This window comes from Saccopteryx bilineata, chromosome 1 (genome assembly GCF_036850765.1).
Source record: "Saccopteryx bilineata isolate mSacBil1 chromosome 1, mSacBil1_pri_phased_curated, whole genome shotgun sequence".
Taxonomy (NCBI): Eukaryota; Metazoa; Chordata; class Mammalia; order Chiroptera; family Emballonuridae; genus Saccopteryx; species Saccopteryx bilineata.
Window position 1 is genome coordinate 258,549,333 of NC_089490.1, and position 25,114 is coordinate 258,574,446.

At 41.4% G+C, this 25,114-nt stretch overlaps 1 protein-coding gene across 1 annotated transcript in view; it reads left to right on the plus strand.

Moving 5' to 3' along the window:
* ZNF366 (zinc finger protein 366) overlaps positions 1 to 25,114 on the plus strand; it is a 68,869-nt gene that overhangs the window by 25,075 nt on the left and 18,680 nt on the right. Inside the window, exon 2 of the mRNA XM_066241482.1 lies at positions 22,793 to 24,139. Coding sequence (XP_066097579.1) covers positions 22,808 to 24,139 — 1,332 coding nt within the window. The 5' untranslated portion in view covers positions 22,793 to 22,807. The remainder of the gene's footprint in view (positions 1 to 22,792; positions 24,140 to 25,114) is intronic.

A 25,114-nucleotide genomic window follows, 5' to 3' on the forward strand; every position in this document is an offset into this window, starting at 1 on the left:
TGTGCTTTTAACATATACAGCAAGTCTCAGTGTGGGTCAGCCCTATCTTGTGTGCTCAAAGCCACATGTGACTAGTGAGTACTGAATTGGACAGCACAGTTCTAAACCATAGAAACAGGCACACAGCTGTATAAAAAACCCTGGAAATATAGGTTCTTTTATATTTAAAAAATAAGTATACTTTATATAGAGCTTCTTAAATTGTAATGTTTGACCTCTCACCAAGAATGAGAGAGTGCTCATTTTCAATACCAAGAGAAGATCATTGTTAATATCCAGATATACCAGTGTCTACAAAGAGAGAGAACAGGACTTAGTCTAAGAAATTTTTCCTTTTGTATTTTCATCAGCCAAAGGAGTACTGAGTTTAGGGTACCAGCATATGGCACAAATGTTAATTTTAATGAAAATTTGGCACACTCCACATGCTAAACCAAACCACTTTCTAAATAAGCGAGACTTGGCTTCAATAATGGCAATCCAGTGCCAGATTTTCTTAAATGTCAGGCATTTTAGGATATGATTTCTCTGAATTTAAAATTATATACACAAAAATAAATGGAAATGCTACTGAGATGTTTCTAAATAAAATAAATTTGACCCCTATGGGAAAATGAGGCAATAACTGACCAGATGCCATATTGGACTGTTAGTGGACATCAAACATCAACAGAATGCTGTTTTAACTTCTAGGCAATATATTGCAATTCTATAGTGCATTAATCAGATGATAATCTGCAAAGAATATTCAAATCTTTGGGGTGGAAGGAACCTTGACAGTTTTCTTTGAGGATTCCTCCTTTTGACAGAGCTCACCTAGGCTAAGTCACACGAGCTGGTGAGGAATATCCAGCGAAAACAATTCCCCCTGTGTCTTGGCATACTACAGCATTCAGCCATCCTCATGGTCATAATAGTCTGGTAGTAAAATATGTTGAACTTGGAACCCTAAACTTGTTCTTACTATGTTTTCCTTGACCACTTTGGTTTATCAAGTTCACCCCAAGTTTGGAGTTGACTCTGTCAACTTCATTGGCTTATTGTCATCCACATGCTTTTGGGGCTTCTTTTCTGAGTCATCATGCACATCGCAGATAAAGTGCTCATTTCAAGATTGCTCTGTCTCTGCTTATGAGTCTGAGTTCAGATTTCCAGTTACTGCAAATCTCTGTGACAGGAGAGATACTTTCCAATGGATTGATTAAACAGTACAAAGGGAGGAGGAAATTAGGAGTGACATCTAACCTTACAGAAATCAGTAGAGAGTTAAAGCCACCAATGGAAAGGTAATATGTGAAGTGAGATTCCAGACACTTAGGCTCTAGACCTTAAAAACTCTCATATCCTCCCCGTGCCTGTCAGGTTGAAATATGAATAAAATATGTATATGAACAAGATGATATCTGAAATCCTCTTCCATGCTCCAAGACATTCTATAATTAATTCTCTTCATTTCATGGAGTTTTTGTGGGGACCTAATGTAATAATGGGCATGAAAGTTTTTGAAAACTTTGATAATTATCTCAGTGTAAGTTACCATAGATATCATAAAATAATTCTCTCAGTAAAGCTGAAATTGTTTATTATTCCTTTTATTAAAAATGTTGGCTCAACTTTAGGAGCTTATTTAATTTCAGTTGGGAAAAGATAGGTAAAAAATACATTTAAAGAAATGAATAGTTTAAGTATAAATTAAGGTGACTTTTCTGGAAATCAATTTAGCAATATGTATTAAGATCTGAAAATTCATATCCTTTGATTTAGTAATTCTATTTCCAGAGAATTTAATCTAAGGAAATAGAGACTCAACCAAGATTTATGTAATAAAATTGTCTACTGCAGTATTATTTGTGTATTGTACAGATGTGCATAGTAAATAGAGTTAGAAAAGAAAACATATCCATGCACACCAAAATATTAACAGTTACTCTTGGAAGTGGTATTACTGATTATTTTCATTTTCTTCTTTAAACATTTCAGCATTAAATTTTACAAGGGTAGTGACTTTATATTATATAAAGGTCATTAAAAATAAATTGTGTAGAGTAAGTCACCTTAATCTAATTCTGGTGCCAACTCATTTTGTCTTTTAATCCTTCTTGATCAACAATAGCCAGTTTTTGTCAACTGCTTTCATGACTTTCTTCTTGTTTTTCTAATCATTGCACCATGTGGGCTTTATATTGCATCTGCCATTTGCCAGCAGCTTAGACAGCGCCCAGAGAGCTGAGTCACCTGTCAGTTTTAGGGTGTCCACATATGGTGCTCACTACTACCTTGATTATCCCGCACATTCTTTCATCACATGAAGTTCACACGAATTGGCCCAGGACTCATTACTTCCAGAAGATGTAACAAGCAACATTTTTCTCAGGCAGGAACATTTCTCCATTTACATGGAATTTTCCATTAATCCCCACAGAATAGCTGTTTATTGTGAAAACCTAAAGGTTTGAGAAATTATAGACAATCCCCTAAACTCTAGATTAAATTCTCTCATATTTGTTATTATCAAATAGATCCAACTGAGTTACCGCTTACCAGGTGAGACCCTCATTAGAAAGGTGATTTTTAATTTAGTCACTCCATTTTTTCACTCATTTGAATTAATTCCTCTTAAATTAGCTTCACCATTTCTTCGAGCAGCACAAATGAATATGAAAACTTGAAGGGGAAATTTCCCAAATACCCCATTAAATAATGTTATTAAATGTACCCTTTTTATAAGAAAGTCAGAGAAGCTTAATAATCTAACACAATCAGCCTGTCAGAGAGAGGAAGAGAGAGAAACCAAAGCACATTCCCAATCATACTCAAAGTCAAGAGCTCCAAGGAACAGAAAATAGGCTACAGAAAAGCACTTAAAAGAATTCTTTCTTTTGCTGACCCTTCCAAGGAAATAGTCTTTACCCAGAATCTTCTAAATACAGTAATGTAGCATTCAGACGCTCAGAACAGGCCCATCAGTGTCTTAACTGGCTTTTCCTTACCACCTCCTCAATTTGTCGCACAATTTTCATTCAATTTAGGTACAGCTATTTCTGCACACTTTTATATTGGTTAGAAACATATCCTTCACACTTTGGTTTTGGTCTCTAGTTATAAAATGTTATTTGCTTTGGATGACATGATTTCATGAATGGATTTTCCCAAGTATGATTTTGCCTTAGATGAGCCTCAGGTCTTGTATACTTCATTCCAGATAATATTGCAAAACAACATTGTGAGGCTACTTCTATCTTCTTCCCTAACAAAATAAGGGTTAGAGGTGCCAACACCCTGCCCCTCTGTAGTTGAAAACATGTATGTAAACTTTGACTCCCCCAAAACTTAACTACTAATAGCCTGTTGTTGACTGGAAGCCTTCTCAAGGACAGAAACGGTCATAAACACATATGTTGTAGATGTGCCATACACTGTATTGTTAAAATAATGTAAGCTAGAGAAGATAAAAGGTTATGAAGAAAATCTTAAAGAAAAGAAAATACATTTACTATATTCACTGAAAAAGAAACCCATGTATTGATATAAGTGGACCAACACAGTTCAAACCTGTGCTGTTTAAGGATCAACTATATACATTTTTTTTCTCTTCTTGTTCAAATTCTCAGAGTTGAAATCTTGAATATATTTGTGTATGCTGTCTTCACAAATTTTAGATCTGACATTCAGTCCAATTCTTGTCTCCATTATCATTGTCTCCAGTCATCTAAAATGTCTCAGGGAGGTGCAGGTTTATATAGAGAGATCACATACCTTCCCACACCCATACTGATCTTAAATATGCCAGATACAGTCCTGTATCTTTTGTCAAGACATTTCCATAACTGGTAATTCCATGAGAATTGCGAGTCAGGTGTTACTTGACACTATCCAAAAAAAATGTTTTTTAAATTGTCTTTAGAACTATTCTTGTGCATTACTTTTTGATGGTTTGGCTCTATTTTCTACTTTAAGCGGTGACTTGTGATTAATTTGTAGAAGCTCTTATATATCAAATAATACTATGTTTATGTTATGTTGCAAACACTTTTTCCAATTTGCCATTTTCTTTTTAATTTTATGTATTTTTTATATACAAAAATTGTTCTTTGTATATAATCAAACTATTCAAATTTTCTACTTTCCAACTTTTAGCCAAAGGTTTTGAAAGTCACAGGTTGAAGGCAAAGGTACATAAAGGCCCTCAGAACCAATGAGTTGAAACTGTGGGCTTTGAATAAAATTGGTAGCATTTTCCTACCACTCTGTTGAAACAACTAGGCAGGAGTTTGGTGATGGGGAAAGGGTTTAATTTACACTCATTTCAAGAAGAAAAAGCCCATTTGAAACTAGAAGAATAGAAAGTAGGAGGAGAGTCTCTTGGGGGGTAGGTGATGTGGGGAGGGATGGCGATGACACTTACGTGTGTGTTTATAAGAGTCATTTATGTGACTAGAAATTGGATGACTACTCTGTAACCTTTTCCAAGTTCTTGAGCTTTATACTGATTTCAGGGGATTTCTAGGGGCCAATTCCTTTCCAGACATGGGCAATCTGAATGATTCAGTGGCTGGGGTCCCCTGTGTGCAGGGAAATCCTTTCAGTGGCCAGCAATGTGGCAAGGAGGTGAAAGGGCCTGCCTCACCACAACTATGACCAGTTCCTGACAGATGCCACCACTGTACATGCCCAGAAGTGTTTCACGTTTGCAAGGATCTATCACATACTCTATCTATCTTGCTTGATATTTACAGCAACTATATGAACAAATAGGGTATGCTATGGTTTATTCTCCATTTCACAGAAGAGAACTAAATAGAACTTCAAATATAACTGACTTTCCAAACTCACTTAGTGATTGAGTTATGAAGCAGGTAAGGTGTGCGGTCCACTATAAAATGGCAGTGGTCCCTAATGGAAGGTGTACCAGACAAAAAATTGGTGGGCACATCAGAGATGAAATGCTAGCTCAATCACTCATTTTCTCTTGAGCTCAGGCAAGTAACTTCCCCCCTGAGCTTCTCTTTCTCATTTATAAACTGAAATAATGGCACCTGTCATGCAGGACTGATGTAGGGATTAAATATAATGCTCCATTTTTTATTTTCAGAGAAAAAGAGAAAGTCAGAGAGAGGGATAGGTAGGGACAGACAGATAGGAATGGAGAGAGATGAGAAGCATCAATTATCAGTTTTATGTTGTGGCACTTTAGTTGTTCATTGATTGCTTTCCCATATGTGCCTTGACCGTGGGCCTTCAGCAGACCGAGTGACCCCTTGCTCAAGCCAGCGACCTTGGGTCCAAGCTGGTGAGCTTTTTGCTCAAACCAGATGAGCCCGCGCTCAAGCTTGTGACCTTGGAGTCTCGAACCTGGGTCCTTCGCATCCCAGTTCGACGCTCTATCCACTGCACCACCGCCTGGTCAGGATATAATGCTCCATTTTCTTACATTTTTAAAATCTTGGTGTATTTTTCAGTACCACCTTGAAACTTGCATGGAATAAGTGACATGTATTTTCTAAAGAAGTGGGGGAGCATGGAGGGCCCTGGCACAGGGCCTGGCATAGAGCAGATGCTGCAAAAACATAACTCCTCTTCCACCGTGCCAACTTACAAACTCCCGAGAGCTGAGACGTAGTTGGAGGCACTCCCCCGAAGGATCCTTGCGTGGTTTATAATCCCACTTATTCAAAAGTCCTCTTCCATCATAACATTTAGAGTGTTGCTAGCATTTGGTGAATGTGATTCATTAAAAAACCCAAAACCCTTAAATTATTTACTCAGTAAGCCATTGTATAAGTAGGTTTAATGAGTGTTTGCAATAATAATAGCTCATGATTAAATGTGAAAGATCTTGAAAGAAGTTATTGAAATAAGAGCCTAGCAATAGGCCTCAAGAGAGAGCTTAGTGTCATGGCTAAGAGTCAGCACACTACAGGTTCAAGGCCAGGTCCAGGCCACTGCCTATTTTTATAAGTAAAGTTTTATTGAAACACAGATACTCCCATCTGTTTACATGGCAACTGCTGCTGCCTTCATTACGAAGGCAGGGGTGAGTAGTTTCAGCAGAGACTGTAGGCCTCACAAAGCAAAAAAATTTACACTTTGACCCTTTACTGTATTTGTTTGGCAAACCCTGGCTAAAAGCTGCTACTTCCAGGCTATGCAACCTTAGACATATCATTTATAGTTATTGTGCCTCAAATTCCTTGTCTATAAAATAAGGGTAATAGTCATAGAGATAGAAAGAAATTATCTCTATATATAAAAGCCTTGCATACGGTGAGTCCTCAGTTAAGAGAGCTATCATGATTACTACTAATACCATTGACTTTAGCAAATCCCTTTGGGTAAAACACTCACCATGATTCAGGAAAAAAATCTGATTTTTCAACCCCAGTTTCAAAGTTTCCTCCCTGTGGATATCAACAGTAGCTAGGTCCTTTCCTGCCATAATCATGTCTTCTTAAAACCAGACATGCCAATGTCATCAGCTCAGATTCTAAGATATTATAAGTTCATTCTACCTTTCCTCCACACTTGATGTAGACACTTGGAGACATGTCACCAAATATTTTTCAATAGTCTGTGTACTCTATCTGGGAGAGGGAAGATTGAATGAGGCATTCTGTTGGAATTAAATGTCAAAAGAACCAGCTGCTTCTTTCTAAAAATATGAGCTAGATTTTCCAAAAGGTGTGAACCATCAATCAAACTATAAGGGAAGATTTTACATTTAGTTGTTTATTTGGAGGAAAAATTTTTTTTAAAGAAAATCAACCTTGATAAATGGCACTGAAAGCTATTAAGGAAGCTGAAGTAACAGCAGTCCCACTTTGCCGCCTAAGTATAGTGGGGAAAGCTTTCTCAATGTAAAGAAGAAGTCTTATACTACAGTCCAATCAGCATATGGAGGTGATTTCCAAGAGAGAAGTGAAAAGAAAAAAAATCCCACAGCTCAACCTTTCAGAAGTATCATAATCATGCAGGAAGAAAACCTTCTTGCATCCTCTTCCTCATTGTCAATCATTGTAGTCAGGGCCATGGGGGGGGCTTGGGTAAAGGAAACGGGGTGGGGACGGGTCTCCAGTCTAAGATTCATCTGCATGCAAATGGTGCACTGGTGGTGCCCCCACCAGCACCAGCACCAGCGTACATCATAACCTGTTCAGGATGCTCCCCTTTGTGGACCCCAAAACGGCCATTACCACGAGCTGTGTGCTTCATCAAGTCTGCCTTGGCATGGAGGAGAACCTCCTCGTCACCCCACACCCATCACTAGGAGCCTGGGTAGGTGGAGGGAAGGCAGGGGTGACTGCAAATCACTGGGCTTTTTCCATCAGAATCCCTACTCATACTCCTCTTAGTGTATAGGTTCTGCCACTTACATTCAACAAAGCCTTACTGAGCATGTCCCTAGAGTAGTTCTTAACCAGCCTGACCTGTGGTAGCACAGTGGATAAAGCTTCAACAGAGAACGCTGAAGTCGCTGGTTCAAAACCCCGGGCTTGCCTGGTCAGGGCACAGTGAGAAGCAACTATTATGAGTTGATGCTTCCTGCTCCTCCCCCTTCTTTATCTCTTTCTTTGCTCTAAAATCAATAAATAAAACCTTAAAAAAAAAAAGTAGTTCTTAACTTTGGGTGGCCATGATAATCACCTACAGAGCTCTTAAAATACACCAATACCTAGGCTCCTCCTCTAGAGATCCTGATATGTAATTTAGATCTGGGGAGGCATCTAGGTATCATATTTTCTGTGTGTGTGATGGGGTAGAGAGAGAATGTGGTATGTTTAAAACTTCTCAAGTGATTCAAATGAACTGACCTATATTCAGGGCATTCTTCTAGGTGGGTACAACAGTGAACAGCATAGACAAGATACCTGGTCTCATGTTGTTTGTGGTCTAACAGGGCAAGACAGAGAATAAATGAAGGAACGCATTGTGATAGTCCTACCGGGAAAATAAAACTTGGAGCTGTGAAAGAAAGACCTGGACGATGGGGAGCATTGTAACTTTCTATTACATAACTTCAGATAGAGTGGTTATAACATCATTGTTATGGGTCACACTTTCCCTCTTTGCTCATAAGCCCTGCTAGCACTCAGGGCTAGCAACAGGTTGGGATCAGATGTCTTCTCCTTGTTCACTTTTGCCTAAGCCAAGTTTCTATAAGCTGAAGACACATGGGAGATACTCCCTGATTGGATAGCCCAGAAAACCACCGTAACCAGAAGCCACATGGCATGCCTTATATTCAGTGCTTTAATTCTGGAATGCCTTCATCTTCTTTCCCTTTGACCTCATTGACCAACTCACTCTGAAGTGATAACCCATTGTCAGTATCATTTATTGAACATGATTCACTGACTTGTCATAATTATAATAGTAAAAGCAGATTGAACTATATTTGTTGCATGCAGAGATACACTCTGCAAGATAAATGATCTCATTTAATCCACTGCTAAGGGGGCACTATCAGCCCCATCAATGTGGAACCAAGACTCTGAAGTTTAAGAGACATACAATGTGGTTTATGTTTTTAGACCTCTAGGTCCCTTCCAACTCAGAATCGGTTATTTTGTACTCTCTAGCTCAAACCAGATGGCAAGCTCCCTGAGGAAAGGTATTGTATTTTATACATTTATGCAGGAGTGTTCCTTCTCTCCTCACCCCCATAAGCCTTTCTTGTGATGGGCAATAAACCCATTGGAGATTCACTTGTGGGGGCAGCCTGACTATCACTCCTGAATTCCTGAGGCTTCAGGAAACCTACAAGGCCCGCAGGCCTCAATGATTTTGCTCCTGAGCTCCAACCCTCCCTCCACCCTAGCGACTGCCCAGTGGGCCCTCGCCTCTGAGACTCCTCAGCAGGGCCTTGAAGCAACTCACAGACATTTATAAATGGTCCTGCGGGCATTTGCCCCAAGGTCTGGCTCATGGAAAATCCAAAAGAAACAGTTATTTTATACTTTCCTTCTTTATTGTTTGTTTTGCTAATTAAATTTTTAAAAACTGAGGTTAAAACACCAAATAAAGAAGTTATTGCAATTCCTAGATTCAGGATTATTATCTCATAAGGCAGACCTGTGCTATTTAAGGTATCAGGAAAAACTGTCCTTGAAGAAAACACCTTATTTTTTCAGCTTTATTTAGGTATAATTGACAAATAAAATTGTACGATATTTAAAGTGTACAACTTTACACTTTTTGATACCTGTATACATTGTGAAAATGTCTTCCCATCTACTTAACACATCCGTCACTCCACATATCCACACACACACCCCAGTTGTTGGTGAGAACATTTAAATTCTACTCTCCGAGCAAATTTCAATTATACAATGCAGTGTTATCAGTTATAGCAGGGATCCCCAAACTACGGCCTGCCTGAGGCCGTTTATCCGGCCGCACTCCCGGGAGGGGCACCTCTTTCACTGGTGGTCAGTGAGAGGAGCACATTAGCCATCTCATTAGCCAGAAGCAGGCCTATAGTTCCCATTGAAATACTGGTCAGTTTGTTGATTTAAATTTACTTGTTCTTTATTTTAAATATTGTATTTGTTCCTGTTTTGTTTTTTTTACTTTAAAATAAGACATGTGCAGTGTGCATAGGGATTTGTTCATAGTTTTTTTTATAGTCCGGCCCTCCAACGGTCTGAGGGACAGTGAACTGGCCCCCTGTGTAAAAAGTTTGGGGACCCCTGAGTTATAGTCACAAGCATAGTCACCATGTATTACATTAGATCCTCAGATCTTATTCATCTTAAACTGAAAGTTTGTACCCTTTTATCAACTTCTTCCTACCCCCACCCCCTCAGTCCCTGGTGACCACTTCTCTTCTCTCTGTTTCTCTGAGTTTGACTTTTTTAAAAATTCCACATATAAGTGATACCATTCAGTATTTGTCTTTTTCTCTGTTTGGCTTGTCTCACTTAGAATAATGCCCTCAAGGCCCATCCATCTTGTTGCAAGTAACTGGATTTCCTTCTTTTTAAAGGCTGAATAATATTTCCTTATATCGACCCATTATATTATACACACACACACACACACACACACGCACCACATTTCTTTCTCCATTCATCCATTGATGGACACTTAGGTTGTTTCCATGCCTTGGCTATTGTGGAATAATGCTGCAAGGAACACAAGAGTCGATATCTCTGTGAGGTAATGATTTTATTTCCTTTGGATACATACCCAGAAGTGGGATTATTGGATCATATGGTAGTCTATTTTCAATTTCTTGAGAAACATCCATACTGTTTTCCATAGTGACTATAACTCTATTTTGTTACTATAACAAACACACAAAGAATACAACACTTGTGAGTGTGCATGTATGTATGTTTATGTCTGAGAGAGGAAGAAAGCAAGGATATGAATATAGTTACATCTCATTGAAGAAAAATTAGTGCAGAAAATTGAGAAATGACATTAACCTTCATTTCTGAACTTGGATATCCCCTCCTTGCACTGATGTCCTTTTTGGTTTTCAGTTACCGTATTTTTAACTCATAAGACACACTTTTTTTCCCCAAAAAGTGAAGGGGAAAATGCCTGTGCATCTTATGGAGCAAAAAATATGGTATTTTATTAAATATTTTAACACACTATTTGGTTCAGAATTTTTTTCTTCTTATTTTCCTCCTTAAAACCCTAAGTGTGTCTTATGGTCAGGTGCATCTTATGGAGCAAAAAATACAGTAAGTGCCTAAGGAAGAAGATAAACCTGTCTAAATATAAGTTCCTGTGATTATTTTCATCTCATAGAAGAGTAATTAAACCCTCAGAGATTTAATCAGCAGTGGTATTTCCTCACCTTCCTCCTCTTTTCTTCCTTTGCCTTTGGAGGAAAACACTGCCCTCCAAGGAGGCTTCGGGGCAGACCTGCCACTACAGCCATCCTGCCAGGCTCAGTGCAGGAGGTGACAGATATGTGGCCACTTGCCCACGCCTAGCTTTTTAACTGGTGCCTTTGCTTTCTTCTGAGACAGGGAGAGGTGGGCTCCAAAGAGTCCTAATCTCATAACCTCTTAATGCTGAAAACCCAGATTTACTGGGTTGGAGGTTGATCTCCAATCCCAGTAAATGCTCTATCACCATGTGCATCCAACCTAATGCTCACAGCGATAAAGAAACCACAGTGATCACATTTGCTACTGTAACTTTCTCCCTGTGGCAAATTAATTCATACTGATTCTGAACTGGCAGTCAATGGTAATATTAACTTGCCAGATAATACAGCCTACATTCACATGTGCCCTGAAAGCCACAGACAAATTTGTTTTAAAAAGCAGATACAGCAATGCATACTAACAGAATTTCAACCAGGCAACAGCTCTGGACAAGTATCTCCATGATGACTGGTAGCATGCACGAGGCAATGGGAGATAGAATCCCGTGATGAAGGAGCTTATGTGCTGGTTGGGAAAACAAAACCTAACCCTGAAATAACCAGAATGTAATACAGGGGGAAACCTGTATTTAACCCAGGGTACTGTGAGATGATGCAATAGCCTTCGAAAGAAAGGAGAGATAATTGGGCACAAGACTAGGGAGGGAAGGCTTCCAGGAAGAAGCTAAACTTAAGTTCAGCTTGAGAGAATGGGATGGCTCAACGGAAAGACTGTCCCTAAGAGCTGGCTGATCTAAGCAAAGGCAAAGAGTCATGAAGAGAATAGTGAAAGTTTGGGGTTAGGAAGATTTTAGAGAGAAGGGGACTTAAGTGGAACTTGCTTATCAAGGACTTTGTAAGTCAGGGAGTAGAGTTTACATTTGAGTTGCTTGTGTTTCAGGTACATTTTCAGTTTAGCTACAAACCCTAGATCTCTGAATACATTTTTCTTAACCAAGTAAAGGATGCATTTTCTCAAATAACAAGAAAATCAGTACCAAGTGGGCACAGTAGCTAGACATTGACACTTTCCCTCTTCCCCTCTTCTATATCTTGTGGGGGGCATTATCAATTGGGTTGCTCTGCAGTTCCACTAAGACAATGCTACATCCAGCCTCAGAGCCACATTCCAGGCAGAAAGAAGAAAGACAGGAAAGGCTAGCGGGAGGCTTCAGCATTAAGAATGCAAAAGCGCCTGCCCAGGCGATGGTGCAATGGATAGAGTGTCGGACTGGGACTTAGAGGACCCAGGTTCAAAACCTCAAGGTAGCTAGCTTGAGCGCAGGATCATCTGGTTTGAGCAAGGCTCACCAGTTTGAGCCCAAGGTTGCTGGCTTGAGCAGGGGGTCACTCAGTCTGTTGAAGCCCAACGGTCAAGGCACATATTAGAAAGCAATCAATGAACAACTAAGGTGTCGCAACGAAAAACTAATGATTGATGCTTCTCATCTCTCTCTGTTCCTGTCTGTCCCTATCTGTCTCTCTCTGTCACACACAGACACACACACACAGACACACAGACACACACACACACACACACACACACACACACACACACAAAAGAATGCAAAAGCTTTCTCAGAAGTCTCTAGCCAGAACTGTGGCAAAGAGCAACTCCTAACTGAAAGATCGTCTGGGAAAGCTAGTGTTTTTGCTGGGACATTGTTACCACAAGTAAAATCAACGTTCTGTTTCTGAAAGGATAAAGAGAAATGAATATTGAAGCAGCAATTGGCAATCTCCATACTATATACAGCAGCAATCTTTACACACTATTATTCCAGTTGTCTTAGAAAAGGTGATGAAGTTTTAGAAGATGGATTTGGCATTGATATTTGAGGGATTTGGAAGGGAAGAGAAGAAAGATCTGAAAGAGTAGATGGAAACTGGTGAAAGTATTCTAGGGGTAAAGTGGTGTCCACTTGAACTAGAGTTCTAGATATGGAAATGGAAAGAAGGAGAAAAGCTCATAGCCATTTCTAAGAAACAATGAACAAGATTTTGCAAAAACCATCTAGGAATGAATGATCAAGGTGGAAGGTCTTGGCAAATCAACTCCTGGTCCTTTTCTTTTTCTTATTCATAATGTTAACATTTGGAGTGAATGGGAGAGAACATACTAGAAAAAGGAAATTGACAAAGGACAATCCAAGAATTAGAGATGTGTTGAAGCAATAACAAATCCTGGAGTAAATTACATTTTATCACAATAGGCACCTAAGGTATAGAAAAAGGATGAGTTAGGTTAAAAATTCCTTCTTGGGAATGTGAACATTGCTTTCAGGGCCATTCTCTAAACACAACATATAGCAGACCATTAGGATAGCCTCTGGAATATATCTGCATCTAAAAAGCAAGATGAGGCCCTGGCCGGTTGGCTCAGCGGTAGAGCGTCGGCCTAGCGTGCGGAGGACCCGGGTTCGATTCCCGGCCAGGGCACACAGGAGAAGCGCCCATTTGCTTCTCCACCCCTCCGCCACGCCTTCCTCTCTGTCTCTCTCTTCCCCTCCCACAGCCAAGGCTCCATTGGAGCAAAAATGGCCCGGGCACTAGGGTTGGCTCTGTGGCCTCTGCCTCAGGTGCTAGAGTGGCTCTGGTCGCAACATGGCGAAGCCCAGGATGGGCAGAGCATCGCCCCCTGGCTGGCAGAGCATTGCCCCATGGTGGGCGTGCCGGGTGGATCCCGGTCGGGCGCATGCGGGAGTCTGTCTGACTGTCTCTCCCTGTTTCCAGCTTCAGAAAAATGCAAAAAAATAAAAATAAAAATAAATAAATAAATAAATAAAATAAAAAGCAAGATGAACCAGATCTGAAAACAAATTATGTTGGTCAAAGAAATATCATTCTTCTTGTTCTCTCATATTCAGCAAATCAAGATATCTATTCAAGATTCCTCCATTGTAGCTCTTAGAACATTTTTATCCACATCTGCTTGTCACTTTCTTCTCCCAGATGGTGAGTTCCCTGAGGCCAGACACTGACTCATGAGACATAGTCTTCCTGATCCCCAGCATGGCACAAGAGCAGAGGAGGCACTGGAAGGGGTTTTCAAGTGCATGCCTTTAGGGAGGCTTCTCCCAGTAGGAGTTTTTTCAGTTCTTATACTTATTTCCCTGATGACATAAGCCTGCGTCATAACACTGCATGCCCATTGTACAAACCAGAGGGACCTCTGCCAGGGTCACCAAAAGACCTTGAGCAGAAAAAGTGAGTGGTCCAAACAAATGCTTTGAGAGAATTCTTAAAAAGAGGAGAATCTAAGACTAGTTTTGTCTGAATGTTTGCTGTTTGAAAGCCAATGTGAATTTTTATTTATTTTTAATACAAGTATTTGAATAGTTAAGTCAGTCACAACTCCAAAAGTCTAAGTTGAAAGGGTATATAGTTAAAAGTGTCCACACAGGGACCTGGACAGCTGCAAAGGCACTTCCCTATAAACTGTGACATTGATAACTTGGCTGCTGGGCTCTCAAGCCTTCCTCCCCCAGCCATGTAGTATTCATTCCCAGGGCAAGCAATATTGCCAGATTCTGGTAATTTTCTTCTAGAAAAATAGGCTGTGTGCACATGTACCTGAGGAGCTAAGTACATATATTTCGTAAGTATATATATTTTTCAAGAATGATTTTAGCAAGCAGAATCAATAGGAAAAAAAAATCAATATAAAGCAGGTCAATCAAGATCTTAAACTATACGATCTCTCACTGGGTAGCTCAGTTCACTGAAGCGTCATCCCCATATCCCAAGGTTGCAGGGTCAGTCCCTGGTCAGGGCACATAAAGGAACCAACCAAGGAATGCAGAAGTAACTGAAACAACAAACACATTTTTTTCCCTCTTTCTCTCTCTCTCTAAAATCAATAAATTGAATAAATTATTTTTAAAGATCTTGAAGTATAAAGTGTAAGAGAGAAAAGGTACTTAAAAAGAAGAGTGATCACTCATCAGAAGGCAGAAATAGAGTAGAAATTCTATCTACTATTCTGTTTTTTTTTAAAAAGATGAGGTCACAGATGCATTTGCTCATTAGGCTGGGCATTTCCATAAAGCTAACAGACCTTTTCCTGGATGGTCATGGGGAAACTTACAGTTGTTGAGTGAGAAAAATTGTGGGGACACTATTGTTTGCTAGAATGTGGGCATGTTCTACTCAATGGTGACATACTCCCTCAGAAGCTTAGTGGCATCTGATCACTGCACCTCTGGAGCCCTCCCATATTTATTCATATTATAGTGTAACAAGGCATTCTACCTTTCAGGTCAAAAGAAAATGGCACCTACTGGTCAAGGATACTGAGCCAGAATGAAGCAAGGGGCTGGGGGCATGCTTTCTGAAGAGCACTGCCCTACTTGTTGCTATACCTTATTTAGCTAAACCACCTTTCTCACTGGAGATGTTCTTGGCAGTTTATTGATAAGAAGTTGACTTGCAGGTAACCGGGATAGGCAAAGTCAACCAGTTATTTTACTTTTTCAGGTAATACCAAAATTCTGCTTGGAATCAGAGAGCAAGAGCAAGCTAGAAAATAGATATTTGTCAAATAAACTCCCAAATAATTATTGGATTCCAACAACATATAAGGCACCAGGCAAGTTTCTGACTTTCTAACCAGCTTCTATTAAAATATACGGTACCCACCCACAGAGAAAAGTGATGCGCAACACGGGGCTCGACCAATGAGTGGAACATCAAACAAATGTGGTAGACTTTGGAGAAGTGAGGGATTTTTTTACAGCTCTGGTGGAAAGGAAAGTGTCACCTCTAGGCTTCTATAAAACCTCTAGTAGGTGAGGTTCTCTCTGCCTCCAATCCACAGAATTTTGGGACAGTCTGGTTGATACAGCCAATAAAAAGTATCACAGAAAGAAGACAGTTAGCTGCTCAGGCAGACTTCATGGGATAGCAGTCCCTGGTGGGGTTACCATGACTCACAATCGGGCCCGCGGGTTTGGAGATTTATGAGTTTCATTTTGTAAGAGCACTCTATTAGTTGGGCTTAGGGAAAATGATTCTAAGAATGACCTATGGACCTGAATGTCAATGTCAATCTATTGATTTACAAGGGGTAGCAGTATATTTTCTAATGATTAGAATCTTGTCCACAGATGGTAGACTACTTTACATATCAAAGACTGTTGGAGCAATTATAGAAGATTGTTTACTGAATAAAATCAGGGCCAAAGATGAGAAGACCTTGAAGGATAACTTAATGCACCAGCCCTGCCTCACAATATTCTTGCTGAATAGAATACATACAAGAAAAAAGGAAGAAGACGTTTTCTGCCATTTAAAGCTTTTCCCTTTGGATAAAGCAGAAATTAATATTATTGATTTTATAACCCAATTCTCCTCTTTATAAGCCATATGCATATTACTAGATAAATTCCATAGATAGGAACTGATCAGAGGGTAGAGTCTGGTTGCCTTGATTGTTATGGGATATTTCCCAAATATCCTTTGTTACTCTTTTTATGATAATGTGCAAAGTAGCTTTTTTTTTGTATGTTTTTTTATATTTTAAACTTATTTTCTAATGCACATACAATATAGTTCATGCTTTGAATTTTATGAGTTTTGACAAATAGAGTTGTGTGACCACCACCACAATCAAAATATAACAGTTCTTCACTCCCCTCCCCCCCCAAAATATTGCCTTGAGTTATACTTTCAAAATGGATATCTTCCACAGATGGCTAATTTCTGTTATGTGTTGACTCTTAACACTTTTGCTTGCGGAGGGTCATATTTTCTGGCACTGTCTACCAATTCTGAGGGCCACCAGACCAATATGCTGTCACCCTCAGAGGTGGATAAAGTGAGCCTTTCTAATATGCATGTATATATGTATTTTCTTAGCTAGCAGTGGGTATATCAAGTTTACCTGATCTATAAACATAAAGGAAAAAAAAGACATACATTCTAAGGACATTTCCCCCAAAGAAAGTAGGACTCCATCCACAAGAACTATATTAGCTCTGGGGGTTGGGAAGGAGAACTGCTAACTCATATCTCCAATTCATTTCCTTCCTTTAAATGGACCATGAGGACAGAGATAACCTCAACATACTAGTAGCTGCTCCAGTGCTGAAGTAATTATATTCATTCCTGCTTTCCAGAAACTAGACCAAGGCATTCAGTACTTTACTAAGTAAATCATGTATCCATTTAACCCAGTAGTCCCCAGCCCCCAGGGCCACGGACTGGTACCGGTCCATGGGCCAATTGGTACCGGTCTGCAGAGAAAGAATAAATAACTTACATTATTTCCATTTAATTTATATTTAAGTCTGAATTATGTTTTATTTTTAAAAAATGACCAGATTCCCTCTGTTACATCCGTCTAAGACTCACTCTTGATGCTTGTCTCGGTCACATGATACATTTATCCGTCCCACCCTAAAGGCCGGTCCATGAAAATATTTTCTGACATTAAACCGGTCCATGGCCCAAAAAAGGTTGGGACCACTGATTTAACCTGTGCAAGTTAGTAGCTGAATTTGTTGTTGTTTTAATAAGGGCTCTTTAAATATATATTTTTTAAAATGGTATATATGCATGCTCATTATGGATATTGAACAATGGAAAAGTAAATTTCACCATAACTATATTATATCTTTGTGGTATTTAGAAACTTAAAAACATAAATTATGTGAGTTCAATTGATTTCTCACATATGAACAGGTCTCATTAATATTTCTGACCTCCTAGGGGGCTCAGGTCATGCTGTGGGCTGACAGATTACTTTTTATAATAAAATGGGAAGAATTTAGGTTTATAAGTTAAATGGTGGCCACAAGGGCATTTGGAAAGGCCCTGGAGTCTGGCTACCAAGCATCTGGTCCCCTCTTCATGGCTCTACTACTGACCCAGGAGTGACGGGGCAAACCATTCACTTCCCTGAGAACATACTGCTCCCTCTCCAGATGTGCGCAGAGACCCTCCTTTCCTGCCAACCGCAGGAATACAAGAGTGAATGATTAGGTACTAATATCTGCAGATGAAGAACTCAGCAGTACAGTTTCAGATATATTAAGACAATTATGTTGAATCATTAAATTGTCTAATTCTAAGACTCAAAGTCTCCTTCTGTTATCACAAATTCAGAAAGAACCAGGTGACCCAATAAAACCCCGTGTCCGAGGAGTCTTACTAACAAGATCTCCTTGTCTGAACAGAGAGGTTGGCAGTCCGTCCAAATGTCTCCCATCCTGCCTTCCTGTTGTCCTCTGACAAGTCCCTACTCTTTGCATCTCTTAGCACTGCTTCTTATTCTTAAACTTTTCCTTGAATCTTACCTCCTCCTTGCTTCCATTTTTGCTGAGTAGACCAGTCTCTCAAATTAAAAAGAAAGTCAGTGTTTCTGATAGTAAAAATGTAACATTTTCCAGTGAAACACTAGAAATATTCAAGGAATACAGAATGTGAGAAAATGTTTTTTTATGAATGTCAGGATGAACAGAAAGGAGATAAATAGGTCTGCCCCTGGCAGGCTGACTCACTGTGATTCTTCTACCAGCATTTACTGGAATGACCTTCAAATCAAATGAGAACCACAAAATACCAGTAATTTTATCTGGGGAATATTTATATTTTGGTGCAGTAGGTGAATTCCCAATTCAAGGGTATTATTAGAAGCATTTCCCCCCAAAACTAAATGTAGTTTCATATTGGTTAGGCCTTGTATTTTTAATTGTTCATTGTGGTGCAAAGAGGAGATTTTGTTTTTGTTTTTAAAATCCATTCATTCCCTATTTTTTTATATCTAATTCTCATGTATATATACACCTGTTAAAGAAGACACCCTGAATCCCAAATTCTTCTAACACAGATCAACCTGATATTTTACTCTTCAAATAATTTGTTCCTGATGTAGAACGTATTGGATTTGGTGATTGAATATACGTAGAAGAAAGCCAGGAACTTAGAACATTCTCTGACAATAGCAATAAAATTCTAAGGCCTCTCCCTCCCCAACCCCACGTTAGTACAAAGGATAAACTGTTTCCTGTGGGTGAAAGGATGCAGGGTGACTACCCATTCTTGGTTTATGTTTCACATTCTCAATCCAGGGGTCTTTCTATCTCCTACTGCTCACTGGACTTTCTGGGCATCTGTTTTATGACTGGGTTGCAGAACCTTGTTGATCTCCACACTGAATGAAGAAACTCACGCCGGCCTTGCCCACTGGGCTCTTTGAGTGTGGTTCACATTCACTCTAATGAGAAGAGCAACTCAGGATAAATGGGCAAAGCCCTTCTCTCCTGTCCACTCTTTCTCATTCCTCAAGAGCACCACACCGTGCAGTCTTTAAAACACTTTCATATACATACTCTATCTTAAAGTCTCCAACAATTCAATGGGGATATCCTGGGCTTCCTTTCATAGATGAGAAAATCAAACTTTCCAAAAAAAAATGTGCTCAGTGCCTCACGACTGTCACACAAAGCCAGCGTTCCAACACAGATCTTCAGGCTCCGAACCAATGCGCTTCCCACTATCCTGAAGCTGTGTACTTTTATAATTTTAATTCTTTTTTCTTTTTGCATACTGTATCAGCATGTCCCGATGGAGAACTATCCTACAACCTGCCAGTTTTCTGGGAGCAGCCAGATCACTGACCAGGGGAAGGTGTGCCTTGTCCAAGTAGATCATTGCTGCCCCCATAGGAATCTCAGATCTGTCATGGATATCTGTGGACCTACTTATAGAAATAGAAGGGAGCGTGTTTACTAGGGGTCTAGTCATGGTTTTGCAGAAGCTGCTCAGAGTTTTAAATTGACTGATTTCAAGATAAATTACGTCCTGAAGAAGACATCTTTTTCATGCTCTTCCCTTCAACACTCCTCATCCCCAATATGGATTTGCTTTTTGGGTGCTTTTCTTTTACTCCCTTCATCTTGGCCTTAGCATCCTGTGCTCAGAAGACAGGGATAGTAAAAAGTAGCAGCAACTTATTACTGCTGCCGCGAGGAAGCAGATCTAGTTCTCCTTGACCCCTGTGGGGACTGCTGTGTTCCTTAAGATTGTTAGTCAGAAAGGGACTGCTGTTTTACAGATCTGGAAAAATATCCATGGATCGATCCCAGTGCCTTTTTAAACCCCCTGAGTTAAAAACTACTATTTTAGGAGTTAAGTGTGTATATGCACAAGTCAAGAACTGGGGGAAATTTTTATTATACTGAAATACGGAGGAAATTAAATGTACATAAGTAAAGACCAGGTTTGGGGAACGTAATTCTGCCATTTATTTTTTTTTAAAAAACATGTCTGTTCAACAATGTTTCTTTGCTTTACTAGGTCAATGGTGATAAAATAAAAATGCAGACACTGAAAATAAATATGCTTTTGAAATGAAGGTTATATTATAAATGTTGCTCCTAATATATTAAGATGAGTCAGTTAGTAGACTATGTCACAACTAAAAATAAAAATACTAAACAAAGGTTAACAATTATGTGTATAAACTGAAATACCTTCACTTTCAAAATTAACAATAACATTTCTTTTTAATTAAGTAGATTTCCAGTGTAAGAACCAAAACATAATATAAAGATTCCAGACATCATTAGCCACACATTTTCAAATACCTTCTTAACAATAAAACACACACAAAAAAGTCCATTGAGTCCTGACCCATGTTCCAATATTTATATTACAGAGCTTAATTTTCCAATCATGCTCTCTCATATAAAATAAGAATCAACTGACTCTTTTCACCAAATCAGAATAAAACAGACAGGACCAATTTGCATTTGGATGGACTCAGCTGTGGTCTGCTGGAGTCACCTGAAGCCTGGAAGGATTCTTTCCAGTCTGAGCAGCCTCCTTGCAAATAGGATCTTATCCCCACAGAGGCTATAAAACCAACTGTGGCCAAAGTGAAATTTCTAAATAAGGAGCTGCCATTTTCCCTCCATTTCAATAGGACACATTAGCCTAGTCTGAAAGCCAATTATTTCCAGAGGAGCAACAACTTCTTGGGACAGACCACAACCTCTATAACTTTATATGAATTTTAGGCTCAGAACTTGCTATATTGCAAACCCCCAGACAATCTATTAAACATGAAAAACCACCCAAGAGCCTCTGCCCTCTCCATCCTGTCTTGGTCCTTTTGACAGTGACAGCACAATACCCCTCATTTTGATACCCTTCCCACACACCTCCCAGTGTCATAAAGCTAGCTGTTTCAGCCTCCTCTGCACTTATCACTTCCTACAAGTGCCTGGTAACTTGAGGCAGCAGTGGTGGAAGACCTAGCATTTAGCTAATAATTTTAGAAAAAAGCAGAAGAAGGGTGGGACACAAGGCTGGACCTTCCTTTTCTGGACATGCAAGCTCTCTCTCTTAATTACTAAGTCCAAAATCCATGGAATGAAGACAAGACAGGGCTATCTTCCCCTTACATAAACTCAGACTAACAGATAATTATGTTTTAGTTCTGACACTTTTGCATAATTTTAAATAATGCCCAAATATTCATATAATAAGAGCACATAATTTTTTCTCAATTGGATTGTCTGTGTATGGAATTGGTAATCTAATATAAAAAGATCCATTTTTTAAAAATTGTGCTGCAGTTCTCAAACCTCTCATAAACACACACATGTGATTTGGGAATATCTAGGTAAAAACTGTATTTAACTTACCAGGAACTACCGAAAACCAGTGGACGTTGTTGGCCTTACCTCTGGGCCCCTCGGCCTATATTGCTCAGCATGTAGCCATTCCCGAGGGCCAGGGCTCTCGTCTAGTCCAGGACCCTATCTCTGCCCTGTCTCCAGTGGCCTGAGATCAGATCTTGCCTGGGCAGGCTGACTGGCTCTGAGGAATCCTCTAATGAGCAAAAGCAACCAATCCCATTAAAACTCAGAAGACTTAGGTAGAAATGGCTTTCACTGAAATTGTGGAGTCAGCCACTTAGATTTTCCCACCAGTATCCATGTGAAGAGGAGAAAAAATGGCAAGGAGACACATGAAAGGAAGCATGGCGCCTAATTTAGACCATGGCTCCACAGCCTCTGGCAGTGACTGGCTCAGCAGAGAAATGCCTGGTACTGCAGGAGTCGCCAAAGGCTCTGACGCCTGTGTAAAGTGAAAGATGCAAGTGTGGTTTTAGAGACTCACAATCCTGAAATTTCCCCACTGAAGTTGCTTCAGGTGTTAGATTAGAAAGCACAAATGCCCAGATGACTTTGTAACATTGGGTTATATGCTTTTCTTAATCACACTGATCTCATCCACTCAATAAATACCAGCAGCACATTTTGCTTGGGGTACTCAGAAAATCTGAGATCTAAGTTAATCATTCAAGTCCCCTCTCCTGTGTGGCCTTGAATATCCCCACCCTCCAGCAACAAAGGCCACCAGACAGAGTGAGGCAGTGTAAATCATTGGTTCCGTTAGAGAAAAAACAACCTTAAAAGACACATTTAAGTCACCATTAGCATATATAATTCTGTCTCAGGCTGAAAAGTTGCAGCAGAATATGCCCCAGTTCATACTCCTGTACCCAGTAGCTGTGCTGGGGGACTTAAACATGCCACTTCATCTCTGTGGGCTGTGATACCCTCATCTTAAGTGGGGACAGTAGCCCAATGAGTTTTCAGGTTTCTTCTTCCCAATCTACTCTGCTCCCACAGCTCCCACCCTCCCCCTTCCCAGCTAAGGTTCTGTGGCAGAGTGTTTACTGGAGCCCTAGGGTCCCACTCCAGGAGGCCAGTGCCATCCACATTTGTAACTAGGTTTGCCAGGGATAAAAACAGTGGTATTCTGAACAGCCCTAGGATAAATGAGGGCTAGTGTTAAGCAAGCATTGCTCTTCATAAATTAGCACTGACATATAGCCAAAACCTGGTAATGGGAAAAAAAGGATTCTTTTTCAAACAATAAGTTTCTTTCTCTTTAAAGGAAAATTGCCAAAGGATGCAGAAGGAAATGAAGATGATCAAAGATGAGGATGTGCATTTCAATTTGGGTGTGAAGAGGACCCCCTCCTATCCCCACTGCCTGCAGCCAGTGGTTTCCCGAGGGAAAGCACCCCAAAGACACCCCTTCCCAGAAGCTCTTCGGGGCCCTTTTTCCCAGTTCCGGTATGAGCCTCCTCCCGGAGACCTGGACGGATTTCCGGGAGCCTTTGAAGGAGGCGGGTCTCGGAAACGGAAGAGCATGCCCACCAAGATGCCCTATAACCACCCGTCTGAGGAAGTCGCTCTTGGCCTCCACTCCGAGGAAAGCAAAATCCACGGAACCCCGAACTTCCCTCTGCTGTTCCCGCAGCCCCCACGCCCCAAGTACGATTCGCAGATGATCGACCTGTGCAACGTGGGCTTCCAGTTCTACCGCACCCTGGAGCACCTGGGGGGCAAACCCGTCAAGCAGGAGCCGGTGAAGCCCAGTGCCGTGTGGCCCCAGACGACCCCCGCTCCATTCCTGCCCACGCCCTACCCCTACTACCCCAAAGTGCCCCCGGGCCTCATGTTCCCCTTCTTCGTGCCCTCAGCCTCCCCCTTCCCCTTCAGCCGGCACGCCTTCCTGCCCAAGCAGCCCCCGGACCCGCTGCTGCCCCGCAAGGCTGAGCCCCAGGAGAGCGAGGAGACCAAGCAGAAGGTGGAGAGGGTGGACGTGAACGTGCAGATCGACGACAGCTACTACGTGGACGTGGGCGGGGCGCAGAAGCGCTGGCAGTGCCCCAACTGTGAGAAGTCCTACACCTCCAAGTACAACCTGGTGACGCACATCCTGGGCCACAGCGGGATCAAGCCGCACGCGTGCAGCCGCTGCGGGAAGCTCTTCAAGCAGCTCAGCCACCTGCACACGCACATGCTAACCCACCAGGGCACGCGGCCCCACAAGTGCCAGGTGTGCCACAAGGCCTTCACCCAGACCAGCCACCTGAAGCGCCACATGATGCAGCACAGCGAGGTGAAACCGCACAACTGCCGCGTGTGCGGCCGGGGCTTCGCCTACCCGAGCGAGCTCAAGGCCCACGAGGCCAAGCACGCCAGCGGGCGCGAGAACATCTGTGTGGAGTGTGGCCTCGACTTCCCCACGCTGGCCCAGCTGAAGAGGCACCTCACCACGCACCGCGGACCCATCCAGTACAACTGCTCTGAGTGCAACAAGACTTTCCAGTACCCGAGCCAGCTGCAGAACCACATGATGAAGCACAAGGACATCCGGCCGTACATCTGCTCCGAGTGCGGCATGGAGTTCGTGCAGCCGCACCACCTCAAGCAGCACTCCCTCACCCACAAGGTACAGCGGGTCCCAGCCTGGGGCGGGCGAGCTGGGCAGAGCCCTGGGGACTAGGGCCCCCAAGACCCGCGCTGCTCCCCACTTTGACGGGAGAAGCTGTGTAACCCCGGAGAGAGCTCCGGTCCCGGGGCCTTGACGCCCTGCCTCACCTTGAAATGGGAGAGAATGAGGAAACTAGCAGTCAATCCCTTTCCCATCTAGAGCTAGCCTTCCAGCACCTGAAATGAGCCTAGAAATACACTGCGGACCATTTGGAGGAGTGGGTGCAAAAGATGAAGGAAACAGCAGGTCTTTGTGCTTTTGCTTCTCAGCTTCCTAGAATCTCCAAAATTCTGCTGCTTCTGGAAATTTCATCCAGGGCACTAGCATGAGTGTGTCATCAACTCTATCTACCCAAGGCCAGCCCCGTGCCTGAGATATATTAATCAGAGTCTCTTTCTAAAGAATTCTCTTGGTCTCTTGCTGCCGAAGCAGTGGCTACCTTCTGCTACCTTCCAGGCTGTTCTCTCCTTCAACTACGAGACCTGCTTCATTTGTAGATGGCTCTGGGTGAACAGAGGCTGCGTCCAGCGGGTCTGGGCTTCCCCAGGTGGAGCCCCTGCCTAGTTGGCTGCAGTGCCACGTGGTTTCCATTGCAGGAGACAAGAGAGAGTATCCTCCGTTTGGTTGGATTATATCTTCCCTGGGCTCAAGTCTTCAAGGAGAAATACAGGCCCACAGGTCTTAGTTCATTTCTGGTTTGTAACCAAAGCTCTGGAGTCATTCAGGATGAACTAAAACAAGGCCCCAGTAGTGTCCCTGAAATCTTTCTTAGCTGAGCTTGCTCAGGGCTGCTTTGAGCTTCCAAGAGGGGAAGTTTGCCCCACTGACCTTTGCCCTCACACCTTTGACCTCAGGGCCTTCTTGGCAGGAAGGATTTTCAACAACAGAGTTTCTAAAACATTCTTTAGTTCTTAAAGGTCAGTGGAGGACTTT